At 43.2% G+C, this 21,321-nt stretch overlaps 1 protein-coding gene across 2 annotated transcripts in view; it reads left to right on the forward strand.

Annotated features, from left to right (window-relative positions):
* chd4a (chromodomain helicase DNA binding protein 4a) overlaps positions 1–21,321 on the forward strand; it is a 40,170-nt gene that overhangs the window by 11,781 nt on the left and 7,068 nt on the right. The window contains exons 6-36 of one of the 2 annotated variants that reach the window (XM_057827657.1): positions 28–284; positions 361–491; positions 3,735–3,876; positions 3,943–4,109; positions 4,184–4,417; positions 4,525–4,728; positions 8,461–8,669; positions 8,742–8,873; positions 8,956–9,055; positions 9,133–9,324; positions 9,664–9,864; positions 9,949–10,086; positions 11,873–11,994; positions 12,068–12,241; positions 12,463–12,604; positions 12,676–12,807; positions 12,881–12,998; positions 13,076–13,200; positions 13,390–13,482; positions 14,719–14,857; positions 14,926–15,095; positions 15,165–15,342; positions 15,433–15,522; positions 15,619–15,710; positions 15,956–16,089; positions 17,714–17,858; positions 17,921–18,071; positions 18,486–18,592; positions 18,669–18,885; positions 20,656–20,706; positions 21,158–21,307. In XM_057827657.1, the coding sequence (XP_057683640.1) occupies positions 28–284; positions 361–491; positions 3,735–3,876; positions 3,943–4,109; positions 4,184–4,417; positions 4,525–4,728; positions 8,461–8,669; positions 8,742–8,873; positions 8,956–9,055; positions 9,133–9,324; positions 9,664–9,864; positions 9,949–10,086; positions 11,873–11,994; positions 12,068–12,241; positions 12,463–12,604; positions 12,676–12,807; positions 12,881–12,998; positions 13,076–13,200; positions 13,390–13,482; positions 14,719–14,857; positions 14,926–15,095; positions 15,165–15,342; positions 15,433–15,522; positions 15,619–15,710; positions 15,956–16,089; positions 17,714–17,858; positions 17,921–18,071; positions 18,486–18,592; positions 18,669–18,885; positions 20,656–20,706; positions 21,158–21,307 (4,637 nt within the window). Of the gene's footprint in view, positions 1–27; positions 285–360; positions 492–3,734; positions 3,877–3,942; positions 4,110–4,183; positions 4,418–4,524; positions 4,729–8,460; positions 8,670–8,741; positions 8,874–8,955; positions 9,056–9,132; positions 9,325–9,663; positions 9,865–9,948; positions 10,087–11,872; positions 11,995–12,067; positions 12,242–12,462; positions 12,605–12,675; positions 12,808–12,880; positions 12,999–13,075; positions 13,201–13,389; positions 13,483–14,718; positions 14,858–14,925; positions 15,096–15,164; positions 15,523–15,618; positions 15,711–15,955; positions 16,090–17,713; positions 17,859–17,920; positions 18,072–18,485; positions 18,593–18,668; positions 18,886–20,655; positions 20,707–21,157; positions 21,308–21,321 lie in introns of both variants that reach the window. The other variant, XM_057827656.1, reaches the window with a different exon arrangement.

The raw sequence follows: 21,321 nt of genomic DNA on the forward strand, positions 1-21,321 counted from the left end.
TCAGGGCCTAACCTTAATGATCTTCAGGCCGCTTATTGCCGGAAAGAACCCCAAAATCGCCGTTTCCAAAATGATGATGGTTCTCGGCGCCAAATGGCGAGAGTTCAGCACCAATAACCCTCTGAGAGGAGCGGCCGCTGCCAACGCCGCCCTGGCCACGGCCAATGTTCCCGCCGCCGTGGACAACATGGTGGCCGAGGCCGCCCCGCCGCCGCCCGCCCCGGAAGAGCCAGAGCAGCCCCCTGCGCCTCCCCTCCGAAAAGCCAAAACGAAGGAAGGCAAAGGTCAGTTGTAGAAGCTCTTGTTCTTGTTGGCTGCGCATGCCTAATGCGGCAGATTTTTTTTTTTCGGGTTGCGCAGGTCCAAACGCCCGCAAAAAGTCAAAAGCGGCGTCCAAACCGCAAGAGAAGAAGAACAATGCCAAGACTAAGAAAGTGGCGCCGCTCAAGATCAAGTTGGGAGGCTTCAACAGCAAGAGGAAACGATCATCGGCAAGTATTATTTAGCTCCTACACAAGAATAAAAACAATTTAATATAATGTTTGCAAAATGGAAAAACCTTTAGTCTGTTAGGGAAATAAAGTTTTAATCAAGGGAGATTGTTGTATTGTAGTAATATTCAAGCCCATGGTTGAAAGCCGGACTAGGAGCAAATTTCTGAAATGTGAGTTTACTCTCAAAATAATACATCTTTTAATTCAGAAAAGGTAAATGCAGTTGTTGGTAAGGGAGTGCCAAAAAATCTATTATTAAATTCCATCGCGATTCGACACGTGACAATTCGATTGCAATTAATAAATGATCAATAACGATGATTTTCCCTAATAGCTTTATGACAGCCGCTCGTAGTGGGAGGAAATTCAAGACACGTCTGCCGCCCGGACACTTTAACGGACGCACGCACAACGGTATGATGGATGTTGCCGGTTACCGAACGAGAGATTTACTCCTTTTCAAAAAATTGGAAAATAAATTTGTGTGTGAGACAGGCAGGGACCCAGCTGTTGCGCTTCTGTGCGCAAGTTATTTATTAGCGCGAGAGGGGAAGAGAGATAGTTCGTTGCTCCTTGTCTTTCAGTTGTCCAGCAGTAGGTTCAAGCCGATGTGCATCTATAAGAGGTGAGTACACGAACCCTCTTGTACTGTTTAGCCTTTATTGTTGTTGTTTTTGAGACGTTACTAGTTAGCGCCGAGCGCTATGCTAATTAGCGACTAGGGGTGTGCCATCTTAGGCACCCCTCGATTCGATCACGATTCAGAAGGCTAAGATTCGATCATTGAACAATGATCTCAGTATTGACGATGATCACGATTATCGATGCATCCTACATTACTAATTAATAAAGTAGGCAAACACATTTATGTCCATTATTTTTTTTTAATATTCTAATGATTCAACAGGAACGATGGAAACATGCCCATACAACAAAAAGCTGCCTTTAAGCTGCTTTTTTATTTTTTACAAGAAAGTGCAAAAACATTAACCATTTTAAAACGAGTACTTATTTATCTCAACAATACAATAAAATTTACACAGGTGGAATAAATTCCACATTTTTTGGAAACCGACTACTTTTAATGTTTTCAGATTTCTGTACTATTTCGCATGTTTGTAGTGTTACCGCTGTACTTGATCATGGTTTTACACGTTCTGCATATGAAATACACGTTGGCGAATTAGCTAATTAGCTTAGTGCTCGGCGCTAACTATTAACATCTCAAAAACAACAACAGTAACGGCTAAACAGTACAAGAGGGTTCGTTTACTCTCCTCTTATATATACAGTGGGGAGAACAAGTATTTGATACACTGCCAATGGGTTTTTCCATTGGCAGTATCAAATACTTGTTCTCCCCACTGTATGCACACGGGTCTTAGCAACACACTCAGGAGATTTTTCAATTGACACGACTTGAAACTACTGCTGCACAACTGAAAGACAAGGAGCAACGAACTCTCTCTTCCCCTCTGGGTCTGAAAAATAACTCGCGCGAACGCCCGTCTCATACCTGCCTGTCTCATACACAAATTTATTTTCCAGTCTTTTGAAAAGGAGTAAATCTCTCGCTGAGTAACCGGCAGCAACCATCATAACGATGTGCGTGCGTCCGTTAAAGGTGTCCAGGTGGCAGACGTGTCTTGAATTTCATTATGCTACGACCGGTTGTCATTAACTCATTTGCTCCCGGAACCGTATAAATACGTTTTATTTTTAAATGCTCAACTGTCCCACAACCGCATTTATACGTCTTTTGCGTTTTTTTTTTTTTATAAGAAGCATATATAGCTTCCGCTGTATCTGAGAAACAAAGAAAAACGCTCCAAACCAATTTTAAAGCAATAAAACTGGCCACTGGAGGGCAGTAGCGCATTTTGGAAGACTAGACAAGCCGATTCAACAGCAGTGAACGGCCGGCCAGCATTGTCAAAGCGCTGGCGGATTGAGCCCAGGCGGCGCTCCGACCGGACAAAACAACGAGAGGACGCCTGGGACACCAGGCGCTGGACGATCGTGCAAAACGAGTGAAACCCCCCGTGGAGCGGCTCGCCTAGCAGACCCCGCAGAAATGCAAAAATAATCCATCTTTGTGAGACAGACAACGATGAGGGAAAAGTTTACACAGCTGACGTGGCGACAACGGCGTCATCTCTGCGACAAACCGTCATCTCTCAGTCGTTGTGTGTGAATAAATTGTTACTATTCTATCTAAAGCTCTATTTGTCTGGTTGTTCATAGTATTTTGTAAAAGGAAAACATTATTCAGATGTTTGGGATGTAACTAATGCAAAAAATAGCTTTGTTAAAGTCAAAGTTATGTTTGAAATGTATGCGTTTACAAAAAGCTCATTTTCTCCGTTTTTTCATCAGAAATTGGAAAATTGCTCAAACTAAGCTATTTTCTGATGCTGATTTCTAAAGAATGGAAAAAGATACGAACTTACTTTTTTTCTGCTGAAAGAAGAGAGTCCAATCTTTCTTTTGGTGGGTTCAAAGTTTATATAGCAATAGAACAGAATTTTCTGTGGGCCTTGCAAAATCAGTCTAAATCCAGAAAAAACGGCCGGGAGCGAAGGGCCTTGCTCTGGTGAAAATGGCTGGGAGTGAAAGAGTTAAGTTATGAGTGAAAATCATCATTTTTGAACCTTTATGAATCGTAATCGAATCGTCACGTGTGGAATCGCGATGCACGTAATAATCGTTTTTTTTTTTTTTTTTTTTTTTTTTTTTTTTTTTTTTTGGTACTCCCTTATTAGCGACTTTGCTAATATGTATTTCCATTTCAAGTTGTGGGTTGTTTGGTGGTGTACATAAGTTACTCCAGATGCAGAATGTTTGAAACCAGTATTAAGTACAGCGGTAACACTACAAACATGCGAAATAATACAGAAATCTGTGAAAAGTAGAGTGGTTAAAAGAAGCCTTATTTCTATCGACACTTTGTTTGTTTCCAGAAAATGTGGAATTCATTCCACCTGTGTAAAATTTATTGTATTGTTGAGAGAAATGAGTAATGCCTTTGAAACAGATAATGATTTGCACCTTCTTGTGAAAGAGTATCTCAAGGTCAGCTGTGTGTTGTATGGGCTTGTTGAGAAATAAGTACCGCCTTTAAAATGGTTAATGTTTTAGCACTTTATAATTATATATGGGTCCACAAAAGCTACTTGTCTCCTGACTCCCAAGAGGCCAAGTTAGCATAAAGCACTCTAATTGAAGGTGTTTTGGTTTCAGAGCGAGGAGGACGAGCCCGATGTGGACAGCGACTTTGAGGACGGCAGCGTGAACAACGTTTCTGTCTCGGAAGGCTCCAACAGTCGCAGCTCTCGTAGCAAAAAGAAGCCTTCGTCCAAGGCCAAGCCCAAGAGGAAGAAAGGTAACGTCGAGACAAAAGAAAGTCTCTTCTTTCATTCTAAAGTGAGCTTTTGTGTTTCTGCCAAAGCCGAGGACGCCGACGGCTACGAGACGGACCACCAGGACTACTGCGAGGTGTGTCAGCAGGGCGGCGAGATCATCCTGTGCGACACATGTCCGCGAGCCTACCACATGGTCTGCCTGGACCCCGACATGGAGAAAGCTCCAGAGGGCACCTGGAGTTGCCCGCACTGCGTGAGTAGAAGCACCTTTCTCCCATCCTCGATCTCCCGCCGACGCCCGATGCCAGCGTTGCCGCCGCTTTCCAGGAAAAGGAGGGCATCCAATGGGAGGCGCGGGAGGAGCCCTCGGAAGGCGAGGAGGAAACCGCCGACGGCGGGGAGATGGAGGAGGATGACCACCACATGGAGTTCTGCCGGGTGTGCAAGGACGGAGGCGAACTGCTGTGCTGCGACTCGTGTCCGTCATCCTACCACATACACTGCCTCAACCCGCCTCTGCCCGAGATCCCCAACGGAGAGTGGATCTGCCCGCGCTGCCTGGTGAGTGCGCGAAAACCTGTGCCTGTCCAAACTAAGGCCACCACTTAATTTAAGAAGCAAAAATAAATGGTAAATATTGTCCCCTTATTACTTTTTTAAAAATGTAGTGCCCACCGATGAAGGGGAAGGTCCAGAGGATCTTGACATGGCAGTGGGGAGAACCTCCTCCGCCGACGCCGGTGCCTCGACCGCCAGACCTCCCGGCGGACGCGCCCGACCCCGCCCCGCTGGCAGGGCGGCCCGAGCGAGAGTTCTTCGCCAAGTGGTCAAACCTGTCCTACTGGCACTGCTCTTGGGTCACCGAATTGCAGGTGGGTGTCAAAACGGGGTAAAAAAAACAAACTTTCTTGTTAACTCGTGGGCTGCCATTGATGGCACTAGAAACCCAATCCCTTTGGACTTGGGGGGGGGGGGGGGGGTGTGCAAATTAACAAATGTTAATATTCCCTTCCCAGTCCAAAAAGATTTGAGCAGTCAATGGCATTGAAAAATGAACATTCACAACTGGTCCTCCCAGTTGAAATGAATTGGTTGTCGATCATTGTCAATGGCAGACAATTAGTTAATTTTGGGTAACTTCTTTGTTAATTTTAGATTACGTACCTACGGGTGACTTCCTGTTGGTTTTGAGTCACTTCCTATACATTTTGGGGTCAACATAAAATTGTAATCAGTATAAGGATATATACTAATACTTCGTCATAGCTCCCAATTCATTTGTTCATTTTAACTGAGGCAATTCAGCGCTACATGAAGTATGTAGCAGCTCATAGCGTACCGTACGTAACACGTCACCTTTGCTCATTAATATTCATTATGTTAGCAACTGTTGCTAGGGGGGTGAAACCTGCGTTTGTCCCTCATGCTAGATGCATGTAAATAGCAGAGGCGTGCGAAATGTCCGATTCTTAGATTATTCGCGATTCGGCCGTGGAAGATTCGAGAACGATTCACAAACATCCAAATTCTGATTATTGAATTGAACAAGCTATCATTTACCACCATATGCCCTGTCTTTTATATATTATATACTCTATTTGTGTTACGTCTCTATTTCTTACATTGCTATTTTTGTGTAGCGATCGCAAATGCTACTCAGTGACAGCCAACGAACACGCCATGCTAAAAAATAAGTAAAAATATCAAAATTGCTTACCTCTTCGTCCTCTGTAGTACCATCGCCCCCAACAAAATGTTTACTGTACATGAAGGTGAATGGCTTCACCTTGGTGGCATTAAACTGGTCTTTTAGACGTCCGCAGAAGTTGATCCATTGTTCATTTTTTGGCTTCGGGAAACGTATGAAGAAAACGTCCTTCATTTGTCGTAATGTCTCGTCGTTTCTACAAGTTCCACAGCAGCAGTGTTTACTCGGTATGTTCTTTTTTTGAAAGATTACCGGCAGTAAACAAGCAGTATTAACATGAGTTGTATGCGAGGGTGCGTTTATGTTGACCCAGTTCCGGTTTACGATGGTGACGTCACAGTCTAAAGATAATATTTATGCGGTGCGCTTTTGGCTAACTAGCACAGCAAAAGTCTGCTAGCTTAAGTGCTATATAATGCACATGGCTTCGGGAAACGTATGAAGAAAACCTTCATTTGTCGTAATGTCTAGAGTCGTTTCTACAAGTTCCATAGCAGCAGTGTTTACTCGGTATGTTCTTTTTTGAAAGATTACCTGCAGAACACGAGCAGTACTAGCATGGGTTGTATGTGAGCACGCTCCTATGTTGAACACCTTCTGGTTTACGATGGTGACGTCACGCAGCCTTGCGGTCTTAAAAATGGCATTCGTGCGGTACGCTATTGCGTGAAATTAGCCACACTGTATCAGCAGATATTACGTAATGTAAAGTACGTAGAGGCTAAATCAGCTGCACCGTACAGTCCTTTTTTTCTGTTTTGGTGGACCCTAATACTCCGTTATAGTACCGTAATTTCCGGACTATAAGTCGCTACTTTTTTCCCCTCATTTTGAATCCTGCGGCTTATAGTCCAGCGTGGCTTATTTGTTGATTCATTTGGGTTAATAGATAACACTTTGAGAGCGTCGTCACAAGACTGTCATAAGACCGTCATAATTATGACATGACACGAACATAGGCATTACTGAATGCTTATGTCATGAAGTGTCATCTGGAAAATTATATCATCTCCATTTATGTCCAGCTCGGATCGTTTACATCCATGAAAAAGTGAGATCATTTGCCGGATGGCACAAAATGACATCTGTTATAAGCATTCATTAATGCTCATGACAATGTCATGTGTTAATTATGATTATCTAATGACAGTCTTATGACCCCACTTTCAAATAAAGTGTTACCAATTTCCATAACTAGCAATTAATGAGACAACTAGAACAGTAACTGAAGAAATAATTAGCACAGAACATGATTTTTTATTTTATTTACATCTGTAGCGCCGCAATGCAAGCTAAGAGGCATGTTGGATGAAAACAGTGTTGACAGCAGCGGGCAGCAGAGGTTGACTGTCTCCCTCAACGGAGCAGTGATGGATAAATGAAGCTTATTGAAGCAATGAAGCTTTGAACCATTTGGTTGCAAAGCTTCATGGTTGTTCATTTGGTCTTATGACAGTCATATGATATCAAGTAAAGTGTTACCGGTTAATATTTTTTGTTGTAAATTTCCCATAATATAGTGAGGACAGCTGCGGTTTATAGTCCAGTGCAGTTTATCGATGAACAAATTAAGGCTGCAGCTATCGAATATTTTAGTAATCGAGTAATCGACTGAAAATTCTATCGATTAATCGAGTAATCGGATAAAACAAATATATTTTTAGATGAAGAGCAATTATAAATATACATGACAAAAACAAGACATTTCATCTAATCTTGAACCATTTTCAGTCAATCAATGTCTTTATTTTTGCTGTATATTGTTGAAAACGGCCAACAATTGCATCTCAAATGTAACTCGAATAAAAAAAGACTAATTCACTGCTTTCACTCAAAAAACCTTTAGATCTTATAAAAAACATATATATATATATATATATATATATATATATACCTAAAAATGCCGTTACGCTTCATAACACACATCACTTAAAAGTTAGGATTTTTTCCCACGTGTTTCAATTGAATTTCTATTTGTGTCAAGCCATTTTTAAGTTCTAATTAAGTTTTAAGTTAGTCTAAACTGTAAGTCCTGATAGCATTTTGATGTATGAATGTATGATACAGGCTGTATTGGAGCACATTAGGGACCAGTGCTACTTGGTGTTTTATCCAGCAATGACTACTGAGCTAAAATTGGTAGTTAGCATTATTGAGTTTTTATTTTACACCCTGATCACTCCACAACGCTATGTTATGTTAAAGCCTGTATGTAAGACACGTTAGCCACGCATTGAAAGTGGTCATAATTAATAGAAACCTAGCCCTCTGCAGGGCTAACGTTACGTTAGCAAGGTACAGTAACGTTAATCTTTTTTATTTGCGCTTAGCGCGCTACATTCGCGCTTAGTGGTCTACATTAGCGCTTAGCGCTGTACTGCTTTAAGATGGTGGCTGTTTACTAACGCTGCCCAGATGCGGCCGAGTTTTTCATTAAGCATCTAGGTCAACATACATGTGATCTCTATGAGACTCATCAGACGCTACCTGCTGCCAATGTAGCATCGTGCGGGCTAGTACTGTATTTAGCAACGTCGGCGTCGTTTGTAGCGGCTGTCGGTTGCAGTAAGTTTTTTTTTTTTTTTTCCTCTACTTCCTCTACGCACTTGACATCAGCGCGTTGTCCCGCATTAAAAGTAGTCCGACCAAAACGTGATGCTTAGAGCTGTCAAAATAAACAATTACTCGAGGTGAATAAAATTACTCGGATCAGTTTTTAAACTCGAGTTACTCGAGTATTCGTTTCAGCTCTAGAACAAATGCGGTTTTCGTGCCAAATTGGGTGGGTGGCGGCTTATAGTCAGGTGCGCCTTATAGTGCGAAAATTATGGTAAATGGGACAAAAACTAGGTGTAAAAAAAGAAAATAACTCATTAAATTGCATGCCATTCGCCAGCTGGAACTCCACTGCCAGGTGATGTTCAGGAACTACCAGAGGAAAAACGACATGGACGAGCCGCCGCCCATCGACTTTGGCGACGGGGAGGAAGACAAGAGCGAAAAGAGGAAGAACAAGGACCCCATGTATGCCAAGCTGGACGAGAAGTACCTACGCTTTGGAATCAAGATGGAGTGGCTGATGATTCATCGGATCCTCAACCACAGGTCCTTACGAATCAGTCTTCGTCGTGACATGTGGGGCTCGGTTTGCTAAAGTTGTTCTCCGATTGCCCGCAGTGTGGACAGAAAGAACACCGTGCACTACCTGATCAAGTGGCGCGAGCTGCCGTACGATCAGGCCACCTGGGAGGCGGACGACATGGACATCCCCGAGTTTGACACCTACAAGCTGCAGTACTGGAACCACAGGTAAGGGCACCCCGAGAGCATCTGCCAAAAGCAATTATTTATGCAATTGGTCATAGAAATGGCTCTTTCGCCAAATTTGCAGAGAACTGATGTTGGGTGACGACGGCAAACCGGGAAAGAAAATCAAGGTCAAAGGCCGCGTCAAACGTCTGGACCGGCCTCCGGAGAACCCCGTCGTAGATGTATGTTTACACGCAGAGACGCTTGCGCAACAGATGACCTCGACTTGCCACTCGCTCACTACTCAGTATTTCTGCAGCCTACTATCAAGTTCGACCGTCAGCCCGAGTACCTGGACAGCACGGGCGGAACGTTGCACCCTTACCAGCTGGAAGGCCTTAACTGGCTGCGATTCTCCTGGGCGCAGGGCACCGACACCATCTTGGCTGACGAGATGGGGCTGGGCAAGACGGTCCAGACGGCCGTCTTCCTATACTCTCTTTATAAAGAGGTGGGTTTGTTTACCCGGTGACGGTGATAGACGTCCAATCCATTTGAATTGGAGGGCTGGAAGCCCTCGGTGGCAGCCAAGATTAAAGTTCAGTTTCAATGGTCACTCACCACAGCCTTTAAGACTGCTGCCACCTGCTGGTGGGAGGCTGAAATGGGAAAAACTCAGGAAAAGTACTTTGTGTTAGATGCCTACTCGCATAATTTGGATCATCTACCAACACTGTGTACCGATCCGATATGCGTTACATAGTACTAAACATAATTTTTACAAACTTTTTTTTAATGAATTTTTGAGCAAGTTACGCACACATATTAAGTCTGGCTTCCCACACTTCAGGGTCACTCCAAGGGTCCGTTCCTGGTCAGCGCGCCGCTCTCCACCATCATCAACTGGGAGAGAGAGTTTGAAATGTGGGCCCCCGGTATGTACGTGGTGACCTACGTGGGGGACAAAGACAGCCGGGCCGTTATCCGCGAGAACGAGTTCTCCTTCGAGGACAACGCCATCCGAGGTGGTAAAAAAGCCTCCAGGATGAAGGTGGGCGCCCAAACGGAGACGTTTTTAACACTTTAACACTTTCCTGATTAATTGACTTTGTTGTTTTCCCGGTTGTCACAACAGAAAGACTCGTCCATTAAGTTCCACGTACTGCTGACGTCGTACGAGCTGATCACCATCGACATGGCCATCCTGGGCTCTATCGACTGGGCCTGTTTGGTGGTGGACGAGGCCCACAGACTCAAGAACAACCAGTCCAAGGTACTGTTGCAACATTCCATCACTTTATGGTTATCTCATTGAAATTGCTTTTAAAGTTACTGTATTTTCTTCGATTTCTCCAATTTTTTCGTGTTCCCCGACTCGAGTGATGCATTAACTTGACAGTCTGAATGGGACAGATTGCATAAAAGTGGACAAATTCAAATCCGTTTTGGGTCACTTTTGTATTTCGTTTGAATCCGATCTGGGCCACATTTTCCAGAATGTGGCGGCGGTCTAAACTGTCAAGTCTCCCAAATTGGAATTCATGCATCAATTACGTCAGCAAAGAGCGAGAGCAGCAGGCAAGGACGGTAGCGATGTAGCTATGCATTAGCGTTGTGCCTACCTTGAACTCTTTTACGAAGGAAGCGGGCTTTATCACAGTAATAAAGAAAATAAAATAAAAGAATAAGCCTGATAATGCTCGGTTTTCTTTCGGCACCTTTTTGCTGAAAAAAAAAAAAAAAAAATCATTCCTGCTGTGGCAGCGAACATTTTTAGACAAAGTACCGTAATTTCTGGACTATAAGGCGCACCTGACTATAAGCTGCCAGCCACCAAATTTGACACCAAACCGGAATTTGTTCATAGATAAGCCGCACTTGACTATAAGCCGCAGTTGTCCTCATTGTATTATGGGATATTTACACCAAAAGATATTAACTGCTAACACTTCATTTGACAAAGGCACTATAAGACTGTCATGAAACCAAATGAACCACCATGAAGCTTTGAACAAATTGGCTGCAAAGCCTCATTGTTTCAAAAATCTTCATTTGGCCATCACTGCTCCCTTGGGGGAGACAGTCAACCTCTGCTGCCACCTGCTGTCAACACTGTTGTCATCCAGCATTCCTCCTAGCATGCATTGCGGCACTACAGATGTAAATAGCAATCAAAATTCATGTTCTCTGCTAATTATTTTTTCAGTTACTGTTCCAGTTGTTTCATTAATTGCTAGCTATTGTATTTGGTAACATTTTCTTGGATAGTGCTGCCATAATACTGTCATAACTATTACATGACACTGTCATAAGCATTATTGAATGCTTATAATAGATGTCGGTAAGTGTCATCCAGCAAATTATCTCACTTTTGAATGGACGTAAAAGATCTGAGCTGGACATAAATGGAGTTAGTGATATAATATGACACATATTGACATCTGTCATAAGCATTCAGTAGTGCCCATTGGTGTCATGTCATAATTATGACGTTGTTATGACAGTCTTATGATGCCACTGTCAAATAAAGTTTTACCTATTAACCCAAATAAATCATCAAATAAGCCGCACTGGACTAAAAGCCACATGATTCAAAATGAGGGGGAAAAAGTAGCAGCTTATAGTCCGAAAATTAGGGTAAATAGACTGGTCTTTCCTCGGCTCCCACTGTACTAAAAGTCAAAGCCAACTGCTACGTACACTTTGTCATATTTTCTTGATTTAGCTTTTCATATTTCTAGCGCTCTTTGCTGTGTGCTCTTGTTTGGTTTAAAAATATTGCGCACACGCTGAAAATGAGAGCAGCACTGCCACCCACTGAGTGGATGTGCAGTTACACTTTATTCTAGTACGGCAAAAAAGTATGTTCCCAAGGTCACATGCGCCACCCCCAGCATCGCTCTGCGCCCCCTTGGGGGTGCCCGCCCCACTATTTGAGAAATACTGGACTAGACGGAAAGTATCCTATCTGGTGACGAACAATATTAAGGAAAGCATAAATGTTAACTGTGTTCACACTAATTCTAACACATGGTGACTTTCCAACTGGTCTCCCGCAGTTTTTCCGAGTCTTGAACAACTACCCGCTGCAACACCGACTGCTGCTAACCGGAACACCGTTACAAAACAACCTGGAGGAACTGTTCCACCTCCTCAACTTCCTCACGCCCGAGAGGTTCAGGTAAGCTAAGCGGGAGCCGCTCGACACCTCTCCGGCGGTCTTTCCGGGCGACTGAATGGCAATTGTGTCGCAGCAACCTGGAGGGCTTCCTGGAGGAGTTTGCCGACATTGCCAAAGAGGACCAGATCAAGAAGCTCCACGACATGCTGGGTCCGCACATGCTCAGGAGGCTCAAGGCCGACGTATTCAAGCACATGCCCTCTAAGACCGAGCTGATCGTGCGGGTGGAGCTCAGTCCGCAGCAGAAGTTAGTCAATTTTGCAAAATAATATTTTGGGGCAGGCTATTTAAAACGGCGAATTTTAGGCTGCAAATTTTAACTCATTGGTTGCTGTTGACGGTGATTGACATCCAACCCATATTGATTTGACGTCTACTTGTGTTAAAACTCATTTGCAGAAACATAATTGGCCGCTTGGCTTTAAACCATCTGGATTCAGTCAGTTTGTAAGTGCGTTGCTTTCACAGGAAGTACTACAAATTCATCCTGACCCGAAACTTTGAAGCGCTTAACACCAAAGGAGGCGGCAACCAGGTGTCGCTGCTCAACGTGGTGATGGATCTCAAAAAATGCTGCAACCACCCCTTCCTCTTCCCCGGAGCCGCCATGGTACGACTGCAGCGTTTTTCCAATTTCCAGCCATTTTCGCTCTTTAACGCGTCGTAATCTTCCGCGGACAGGAAGCCCCAAAGCTGCCCAACGGTATGTACGACGGCAGCTCGCTCATCAAAGCCGCCGGCAAGCTGATGTTGCTGCAGAAGATGATGAGGAAGCTGAAGGACGGAGGACACAGAGTACTCATCTTCTCTCAGGTAAAACGGAACTGGATTCGGGCGCCCGGTTTAAACTCAGCAGATCTAATCTGTGCCATTTTCATGTTCCCAGATGACCAAAATGTTGGACCTGTTGGAGGATTTCCTGGAGAACGAGGGCTACAAATACGAGCGTATAGACGGCAGCATCACGGGAGGGATGAGGCAGGAAGCCATCGACCGCTTCAATGGTATCGGACGCAGTTTCGATTTGAGTTAATTTGAAGAATGTGACTGCTTGATCCTAATGATTGGTGTGTCGCCTCAGCTCCGGGCGCTCAGCAGTTCGCCTTCCTTCTGTCTACGAGGGCCGGAGGTCTTGGGATCAACCTGGCTACCGCCGACACCGTTATCATCTACGACTCGGACTGGAATCCGCACAATGACATACAAGTACGCCATAAGAAATAATTTCAATTGTAGGCCTTGTAGTACCAATCGTATCCTACTCATAGTATTATTATCGTAATTTTTTTAATTGCAGCTAATTTTGTTCACTAAACTTGCTTTGATTCAAATTGATTGTTAGCGTTAGTTGTTCATTTTAATCCATTTTTATTGTCTGATTTTGTGTAATTCTAGGCTTTCAGTCGAGCTCATCGAATCGGTCAGAACAAAAAAGTCATGATCTACCGCTTTGTCACCAAGGCGTCTGTGGAGGAGAGGATCACGCAGGTAACTCATTGATTGCTATTGAAGTTTAAGTTTTGAATTTAAAAAAACGAGAGAATAAAAGTAGAGCTGCAGCTATCGATTATTTTAGTAGTCGATTCATCAACTAGCTGGTACGAATAATTGAGTATTTATTTTTGGCCTCTTATTGCATTGCAGAATTAATTTTAGGGGATTGCACTCTCAAAAGAGCATTTAAATGCAAATATAAAAGAAAATTCCCAAATGTTTCTTCAAACTTTGCAGAATTTCACTTTCATGTAAAAATAGGTTAACAGTATAAAAAAATGAATGAGGTTACAAGTACAAAAGAACAATTGGTTAACTTTGATAGCAAAAGTCTGCTAACTTAAATGCTGTAAGATGGTAATTTATTATTTGACAATGCTCTTAATTCGTTCAAACACATATTCCCACAAAATGTGGCTAAATATACCTATAAACTAAATTACGAATGCATTTAAAAAAACATAATGGCTCAAAACACATCCTGAATTGTGTACAACATCCCTTTCATCGCTCGTTTGAGGTCCTCCCTTCAGGCAGGAGATTCAGATTCCCTTGTTTTAAGTTAAATAGGACAAAGAACTCCTTCCTACCCAGTGCAATTCGGTTGCTAAATTTGCACAATTCTTGCACTTAGATGCAAAACTGTCTATGGCATTTTAAATTTTTAGTCTGTGTTATTTTATTGTACGTGTATGAGTGGTTGTGTTATCTGTTATCTGTATGCTTACCTGCTGTAAGACAAGTTTCCCCTTCTTAGGGGACAACAAACTTAAACTGAACTGAAACAAAAACTTATTTTGGCCTTAACAGGGAGCAGCTGGATTCAGCAATGTTAAATAAGTTGTCATATTCACTGTTGCCAATAGAGGGCAGTGTTTCCCCCCCCCCCCCCAATTCAATAAAACTAAATGCCAACGCTTTCAAAACAAACCATTACAATGCCATTCTAATACTCGAGGAAGCAAAATTTGATTCGAAGGTTTTTTCTAATTGAATTACTTTAATCGATTAATCGTTGCAGCACAATTTTTTTTTTTTTTTGGGGGGCCGCTTCAAAAGGAGAAGATTAAGTAGCTATCAAAATGTCTATTGATTATTTTGAAAAACGATTAGTTGATTAATCATGGCAAGCCTGCTTTGTACCATTGACAGTGATGGATGTCCTATCCATTTGGACGTCTATAGCAGGGAATGAGCTAATGTGTAACTCCACCTTCCTCCACACATCAGGTGGCCAAAAAGAAGATGATGCTGACCCACTTGGTGGTCCGACCCGGCCTGGGCTCCAAGACTGGTTCCATGTCCAAGCAGGAACTGGACGACATCCTCAAGTTTGGAACGGAGGAGCTCTTCAAGGATGAGGGCGAGGGTAAGCCTCCGCGAACCGGACACGAGCGCCGACCCGCCGGCAAATTCATTCGGAGCCCTTCTTCTCAGGCGAGAACAAGGAGGAGGACAGCAGCGTCATCCATTACGACGACAAGGCCATCGACCGTCTGCTGGACCGAAACCAGGACGCCACCGACGACACGGAGCTGCAGAGCATGAATGAGTACCTCAGCTCCTTCAAGGTGGCGCAGTACGTGGTCAAAGATGAGGATGAAGAGGTGAGCGGCGTTGTCCAGAATTGCTCTAAAAAAGTAGGCGAGCGCTTGACCTCAGTCTCGTCACGTCAGGAGGAGGAGGTGCAACGCGAGATCATCAAGCAAGAGGAGAGCGTGGACCCCGACTATTGGGAAAAGCTGCTGCGCCACCATTACGAGCAGCAGCAGGAGGACTTGGCCCGCAACCTGGGCAAAGGCAAGCGCATACGCAAGCAGGTCAACTACAACGACGGCTCGCAGGAGGACCGAGGTGAGACGTCCGTCGCAGTCCTATTAGTCCTGTGCATCACCGACTTCTCGCTAATGATGTTTTTTTTTTTTTTCTTTCTTCGTCCATCAGCCGACTGGCAGGACGACCAATCGGACGGCCAGTCGGATTACTCTGTGGCTTCTGAGGAGGGAGACGAGGACTTTGACGAACGATCGGAAGGTAGTCGTAGCATGCAAGGAAGAATAATTGAAAATCTTGACAGCAACAGGCTTTATGGAGACATTTTATTTGAATTTGTCCATCTGTCTCTCGCAGCCAATTCACGGCGGCCCAACAGGAAAGGCCTGCGTAACGACAGAGACAAGCCACTTCCCCCCCTGCTGGCCAGGGTGGGAGGCAACATTGAGGTGTGCACTTCTCTCACACTTGCCTCTTTGTCTCCTTTCTTTTGTTTTTACCCCAGATCGACAGTTCGCTTCATGAAGGAATTTTGGTTGTTTCATGACTGTTTTGATAGAGCTGAAAAATACAGGAAGTGACTTCTGCTTCGTTTTTTATAGAGCAACACTTGTTTTTTTCCAGCCAGGGATATGCATTTCGGTACTTCATCAAGTGATATATGGCGCGAGTACTAATGTAAAATGCTTCCCAGGTGTTGGGCTTCAACTCGCGGCAGAGGAAGGCCTTCCTGAACGCTGTCATGCGTTACGGCATGCCGCCGCAAGACGCCTTTACCACGCAGTGGTTGGTCCGAGACCTGCGAGGGAAATCGGAGAAGGAGTTCAAGTAAGAGCTTCGTGCGTGTTAACTCAATAACTGCTATTGACGGCTTCGGACATCCAATCCTGTACAGAGAGTGGCCGGATAAAAGAATTTGTCCGCTCACAGTCCAAATGGATTGAACGTCCATCACAGTCAATAGCAGCCAAGGATTTAAGTTAGGGGTGTCAAACGATCAAAATTTTTTATCGAGTTAATTACAGCTTAAAAATTAATTAATCGTAAGTAATCACAATTCAAACCATCTATAAAATATGCCATACTTTTCTGTGAATTATTGTTGGACTGGAAAGACACAAGATGGATATATATACATTCAACATACAGTACATAAGTACTGTATTTGTTTATTATAACAATAAATCAACAAGATGGCATTAACATTATTAACATTCTGTTAAAGTGATCCATGGATAGAAAGACTTGTAGTTCTTAAAAGATAAATGTTAGTACAAGTTATAGAAATGTTATATTAAAACCCTTCTTAATTTTTTCGTTTTAATAACATTTGTAAAATTTTGAATAAAAAAAATAAACTAGTAGCCCGCCATTGTTGATGTCAATGATTACTTACACAATGCTCATGGCTGCTGAAGCCTATAAAATCAGTCGCATCCAAGCGCCAGCAGAGGGTGACAAAACTCCAAACACAATTAACAAGATGACATTTCACTGTGCTGTCATTTTAATCTGTTTGAGCGGGGCATGTGCGTTAATTGCGTCAAATGTTTTAACGTGATTAATTTTAAAAAATTACCGTTAATGAGATAATTTTGACTGCCCTAATTTAAGTGAGTCTATTTTGTGGGGCTGGGCAATGATTACATTTTAATGGTGTTATATTAACTGAGATTTTTCACACCGTCAGACACACAATTTGATAATGAATTCAAAAGTGGTATTTTTATAACAGCCAACAGAAATATGTATTTTAACTTGAAATTCATGGAATACATTTCAATTATGTGAGATTAACCGGGATTGATCGCATTGACATCCAATCAGATTATGAATTCAAAAGTATATGTACATTTTTTAGTCTTTGGGGCAGTTTGCATGGCCACTCTGCGACACCAAGACGCAATTTTTGTGTTGCGGAATGACCTCGCCTTTTATACGGTGTCGGTGAAAGGTGAAGACGCAAACCTTTGATTCTGGGCTCCAAAGTGGAAGGATTCGATTTCGGGGCTTGCTCTGCAATCATATCAATGGAAAGCTCTCGCGCCAATGACGTCAACACTCGCACATGTCACTTTGGGTGTGCGCAGCGTTGCTACTAAGCATTAGAAACGGCAAATATGGCAGAACGTCGATTTTAATTGACTGTTTTTATAGTATTTTTTATTTAAACATGTTTAATATTTCCATTTTTGTGCCTTTTGGAGCAAAAGAAAAATGCCATTGCTTGGAGTGGGCGGGTATGTTGTCTTCCGGGCCGAGGAGGTTTCAAATGAGACCAGCCAATAGCACGTGGTTGATGTAATTACAGCGTGACGAGGCTTCAAAGATGATATTCGTAAATGTATTGCAGCTGACACATCTGGTGTTAAAGGGTGATGAAGGGTCATGAATTGTTCATTTGTGAGTTAACTTTCCATCCTCACCATTTAGTTTTATTTTCTTCTGTTAGGGCTTATGTCTCTCTGTTCATGCGTCACCTGTGCGAACCCGGAGCCGACGGCGCCGAGACCTTCGCGGACGGCGTCCCCAGGGAAGGCTTGTCGCGGCAACATGTGCTGACCCGCATCGGCGTCATGTCACTCATCCGGAAGAAGGTACGCCGACATGGACGAGGCGCGTTTGTCAGGGTCGTCTAAACGTGTCGCGTCGCTTTCAGGTGCAAGAGTTCGAGCACGTCAACGGCCTGTGGTCGCTGCCGTGGATGGCCGAACTGGAGGAGAACAAGAGGGCCGCGCAGCCCGACTCGCCGGGAAAGACGCCGTCCACTGGGACGCCCGCAGACACGCAACCCAACACGCCCGCTACAGGTATACTGAAACCCCCCCCCAAAGAACATGTTAAAAAGTAATTGCATATATTTTCCTGTTTTTAACACTTCACGTGTCATTGAAGGCGATAAATGTCCAATTTACTTCGTTGAATGAATGAAAAATTGTAATCAAACCACAAACAAAACATTGTAATGCAAAATTGATAAAATAAAATTTCTGTATTTTTATGTAAAATATTTTAAATTTGAAAAATGAGTGAATATATTTACTGTTTTTCCTTTTCAATTAGTAAAGTCAAAAATGAATTCCATTTTTTTAATAAAAACAAGTTTGTATTTTACTTAGTTTTTATATTAAAAAGAAATATATATATATATTTTTTAATACACTTAAAGTTAAAAATGGTGTGTTTTGGTTTTTATTTTTTTGCTTTAACTCCTCTCTTTCCAGTTGACGAATCAAAAAGCGATGAGCCCGTCAAGGACGGAGACAAAGAAGTGAAAAAAGACGGCGAGCCGGACAGGAACGGAAAAGACGCCCCCAAGAGCGGGAACGAGGTAAAAAAACGGACGTCCGTGCTCCAAAACGACAATTCACTCACTCGAGTGGATTTTTTCCCCCCTGTCCCGGCAGGTCATCGCCATCCCCGACGACCAGGACAAGAGTCCGCCGCTGCCGGAGGAGAAGAAGAAGACAGAGGAGCCCGCGGAGGCGGCCAAGGCCACCAACGGAGAAGCCGATGGCGCCAAGGACGGCGAGAGCGACAAGAAAAGTCCGAGTACGGAAGACTCTGCTTCGCCGTCAGATGCCAAGAGCGAAGACTCAAAAAATCAAGACTCTGAGGGCAAAGGTCAGCTTTCCACTCTTTTCATGCTTATTGAGTTCAACGCTAGTAGACATCCAATCTATTCGAGGTGGGAGGGATTGGGTTCCCACGGGTCCTTAAAATGTCAGAAATGTAAAATCTGGATAATCAAGGTCTTAAATTGTCTTAAATTTAATACAAAATTGCAGTAAGTATTACATTTGCAGACAGTGTTTCATGCCATGGAAATCACTGCAGTCTGCCGTATGACTTTTAATGGTCTGTATTTATTTTATTAATGGCCATGCACTAAATGTGAGAGTTTGGGATTAATATGTTATACGGTACGTTGTCCGCAACCTCAGCGTCGTAGCCCAAAAGGTTACCAATATGTTTCCTCCAAGAGTCGATAAATCGTTGTCACTGTTTTTTAAAAAAAAAAAAAAAAAAAAAAAAAAGGGGAACAAACTGGTTGCTATCAAAATCTTCCATTAGAATTGTCCTTATTCACTCATAGGCTGCCATTGACTGCACTAGACATCCAATTTATTTAACTCTATTGGACATCTAGCATCGTCAATGGAACTAAAATCTGAGTATTCACTTCTAGTTCATTTTAGGGCATTTACAGGTTACTTCCTATTCATTTGGGGACATTGTCGCATCCTTTTCAGTAACCCAAAATCAACAGGTAGGTACCCAGAAATGCCCCCAAAACAACAGAAGTGACCCGTAAATGCCTCAACAAGAAAAGGACTCAATAAAAAAAAAAAAATCAACAGGAAATTACTTCAAATGCCTAAAATTAACTTGTTACCTGGCATTGGCATCCTTTTGAAGTGGGAGGGATGGCAGTGAATTTCTTAAATTCGAGTTTCTATGACTCGTGTCATGTTTACATTATACACACACTTTCTCAAGACAGTTGCCAGAGAAAAAAAAAAAAAGTTTCCACCGCCAGACACACTAAATACTCAGGAGTTAACTCTGGTAGCTGGTGGAAAACGTTCACGACAGCATTTACTAACCTTTAATTTTGTATAAAAGCCAAATCATATTGGTGGTATTACCTCTTGGCAGCCACCCTTCGCAAACAATGTTTTACATGTCGGTTGGCCCTCCTCCTCTAAGCCGCGGCCATCTAACTTTTCTGTAGCATATGTATTCCCATACTATTGCTTTCATTTTCTTCGATGGGGGGAAAAAGTTCAGTTTCACCTCCTCCAGTCCGGTCCTCGAGAGCCCCTATCCAGCTTGTTTTCCATTTTTCCCTCCTCCGACAAACCTGAATCAAATAATCAGGATCGTTATCAGTCTCTTGCAGAGCTTGCTGATGAGCTGATCAGCTTGGGCACCCCTGGTGTAGCACAACTGACTCACTGACACTGAGCAAGAACCAGTGGAGGAGGGTTGATCCTTGCAGCTGCAAGCAAGGAATTTCTCCTTGCATTTTTGGGACATAAAATAGTTAATACAGAAGAACCGTAAAGTTTTCATACCACGGTATACCTTGAAACTTTCTTAGTGGGAGGGATGGCGGCAAATGAACGAATTGTCAATGGCAGGCAATGGGATTTGTAATAAAGATTTATCGAGGTGGAAATACGATAATAATGCCACTTGTGAAGTAAATCATTTACATCGACTTCATGTTTTTTGGTAAAATAAAGTCCACGTCACATTTGCGTTGTACAGAAATTGGAGAATACTTGCCGTCAAACTTCCTACTTCAAATAGATTGGACGTCTAGCAATGTCAATAGCAAACGATGTGTTAATCAGATTTTATTAATATGTATTTTTTTTCCTCCTACAGATGACAAGCCAGAGAAGATGGACACGACTCCTGCCCCAGAGGACAAGAAAGGTAGCGCCACCTTGTTGGTTAATGATGTCTTCTCTCGGATGTTCTCTTCTTTCAGTGCCATTGACAACAATAGATGTCCAATCCTGAATTGTAAAGAGTTTGTCAGAATAGACCCTCAAGTCAATTCTTGTTTACAAAAAAAAACCGAACATCAAAGAAACAGTGAATATGTTATCCTATTATATCGGCCGATCTTAGGGGAAGTGGGGGACCATATTACCGTGATATCAGTCGACATTTATTAAACACTTAACTCATTTACTGCCATTGACTTCTTTTGACGTCCAATACGTTTGACGTGGGAGAGATGGCTGCGAATGAATGTTCATTCACTTTCACCCTCCCACTTCAAATGGACCGAACGTCTACTGGCGATAAACACATTGACACAAGGGTCTTGTTGTCGTCGATGGCAACCGACGAGTTAACTCGCCGCTTCTTGTGTCGACAGTCGCCAAGGACGATAAAGAGGCTCCGAAAAGCGAGGAGGTAGCCAAACTGCAAAACGGCGACGGCACCAAGGAGAGTGCCGCCGCCCTGGAGGAGAAGAAGAAAGCCAAGGGCCGCTTCATGTTCAACATCGCCGACGGAGGCTTCACGGGTAAGCGCCCAGTG

The sequence above is a fragment of the Corythoichthys intestinalis genome, chromosome 22 (genome assembly GCF_030265065.1).
Source record: "Corythoichthys intestinalis isolate RoL2023-P3 chromosome 22, ASM3026506v1, whole genome shotgun sequence".
Classification (NCBI taxonomy): domain Eukaryota; kingdom Metazoa; phylum Chordata; class Actinopteri; order Syngnathiformes; family Syngnathidae; genus Corythoichthys; species Corythoichthys intestinalis.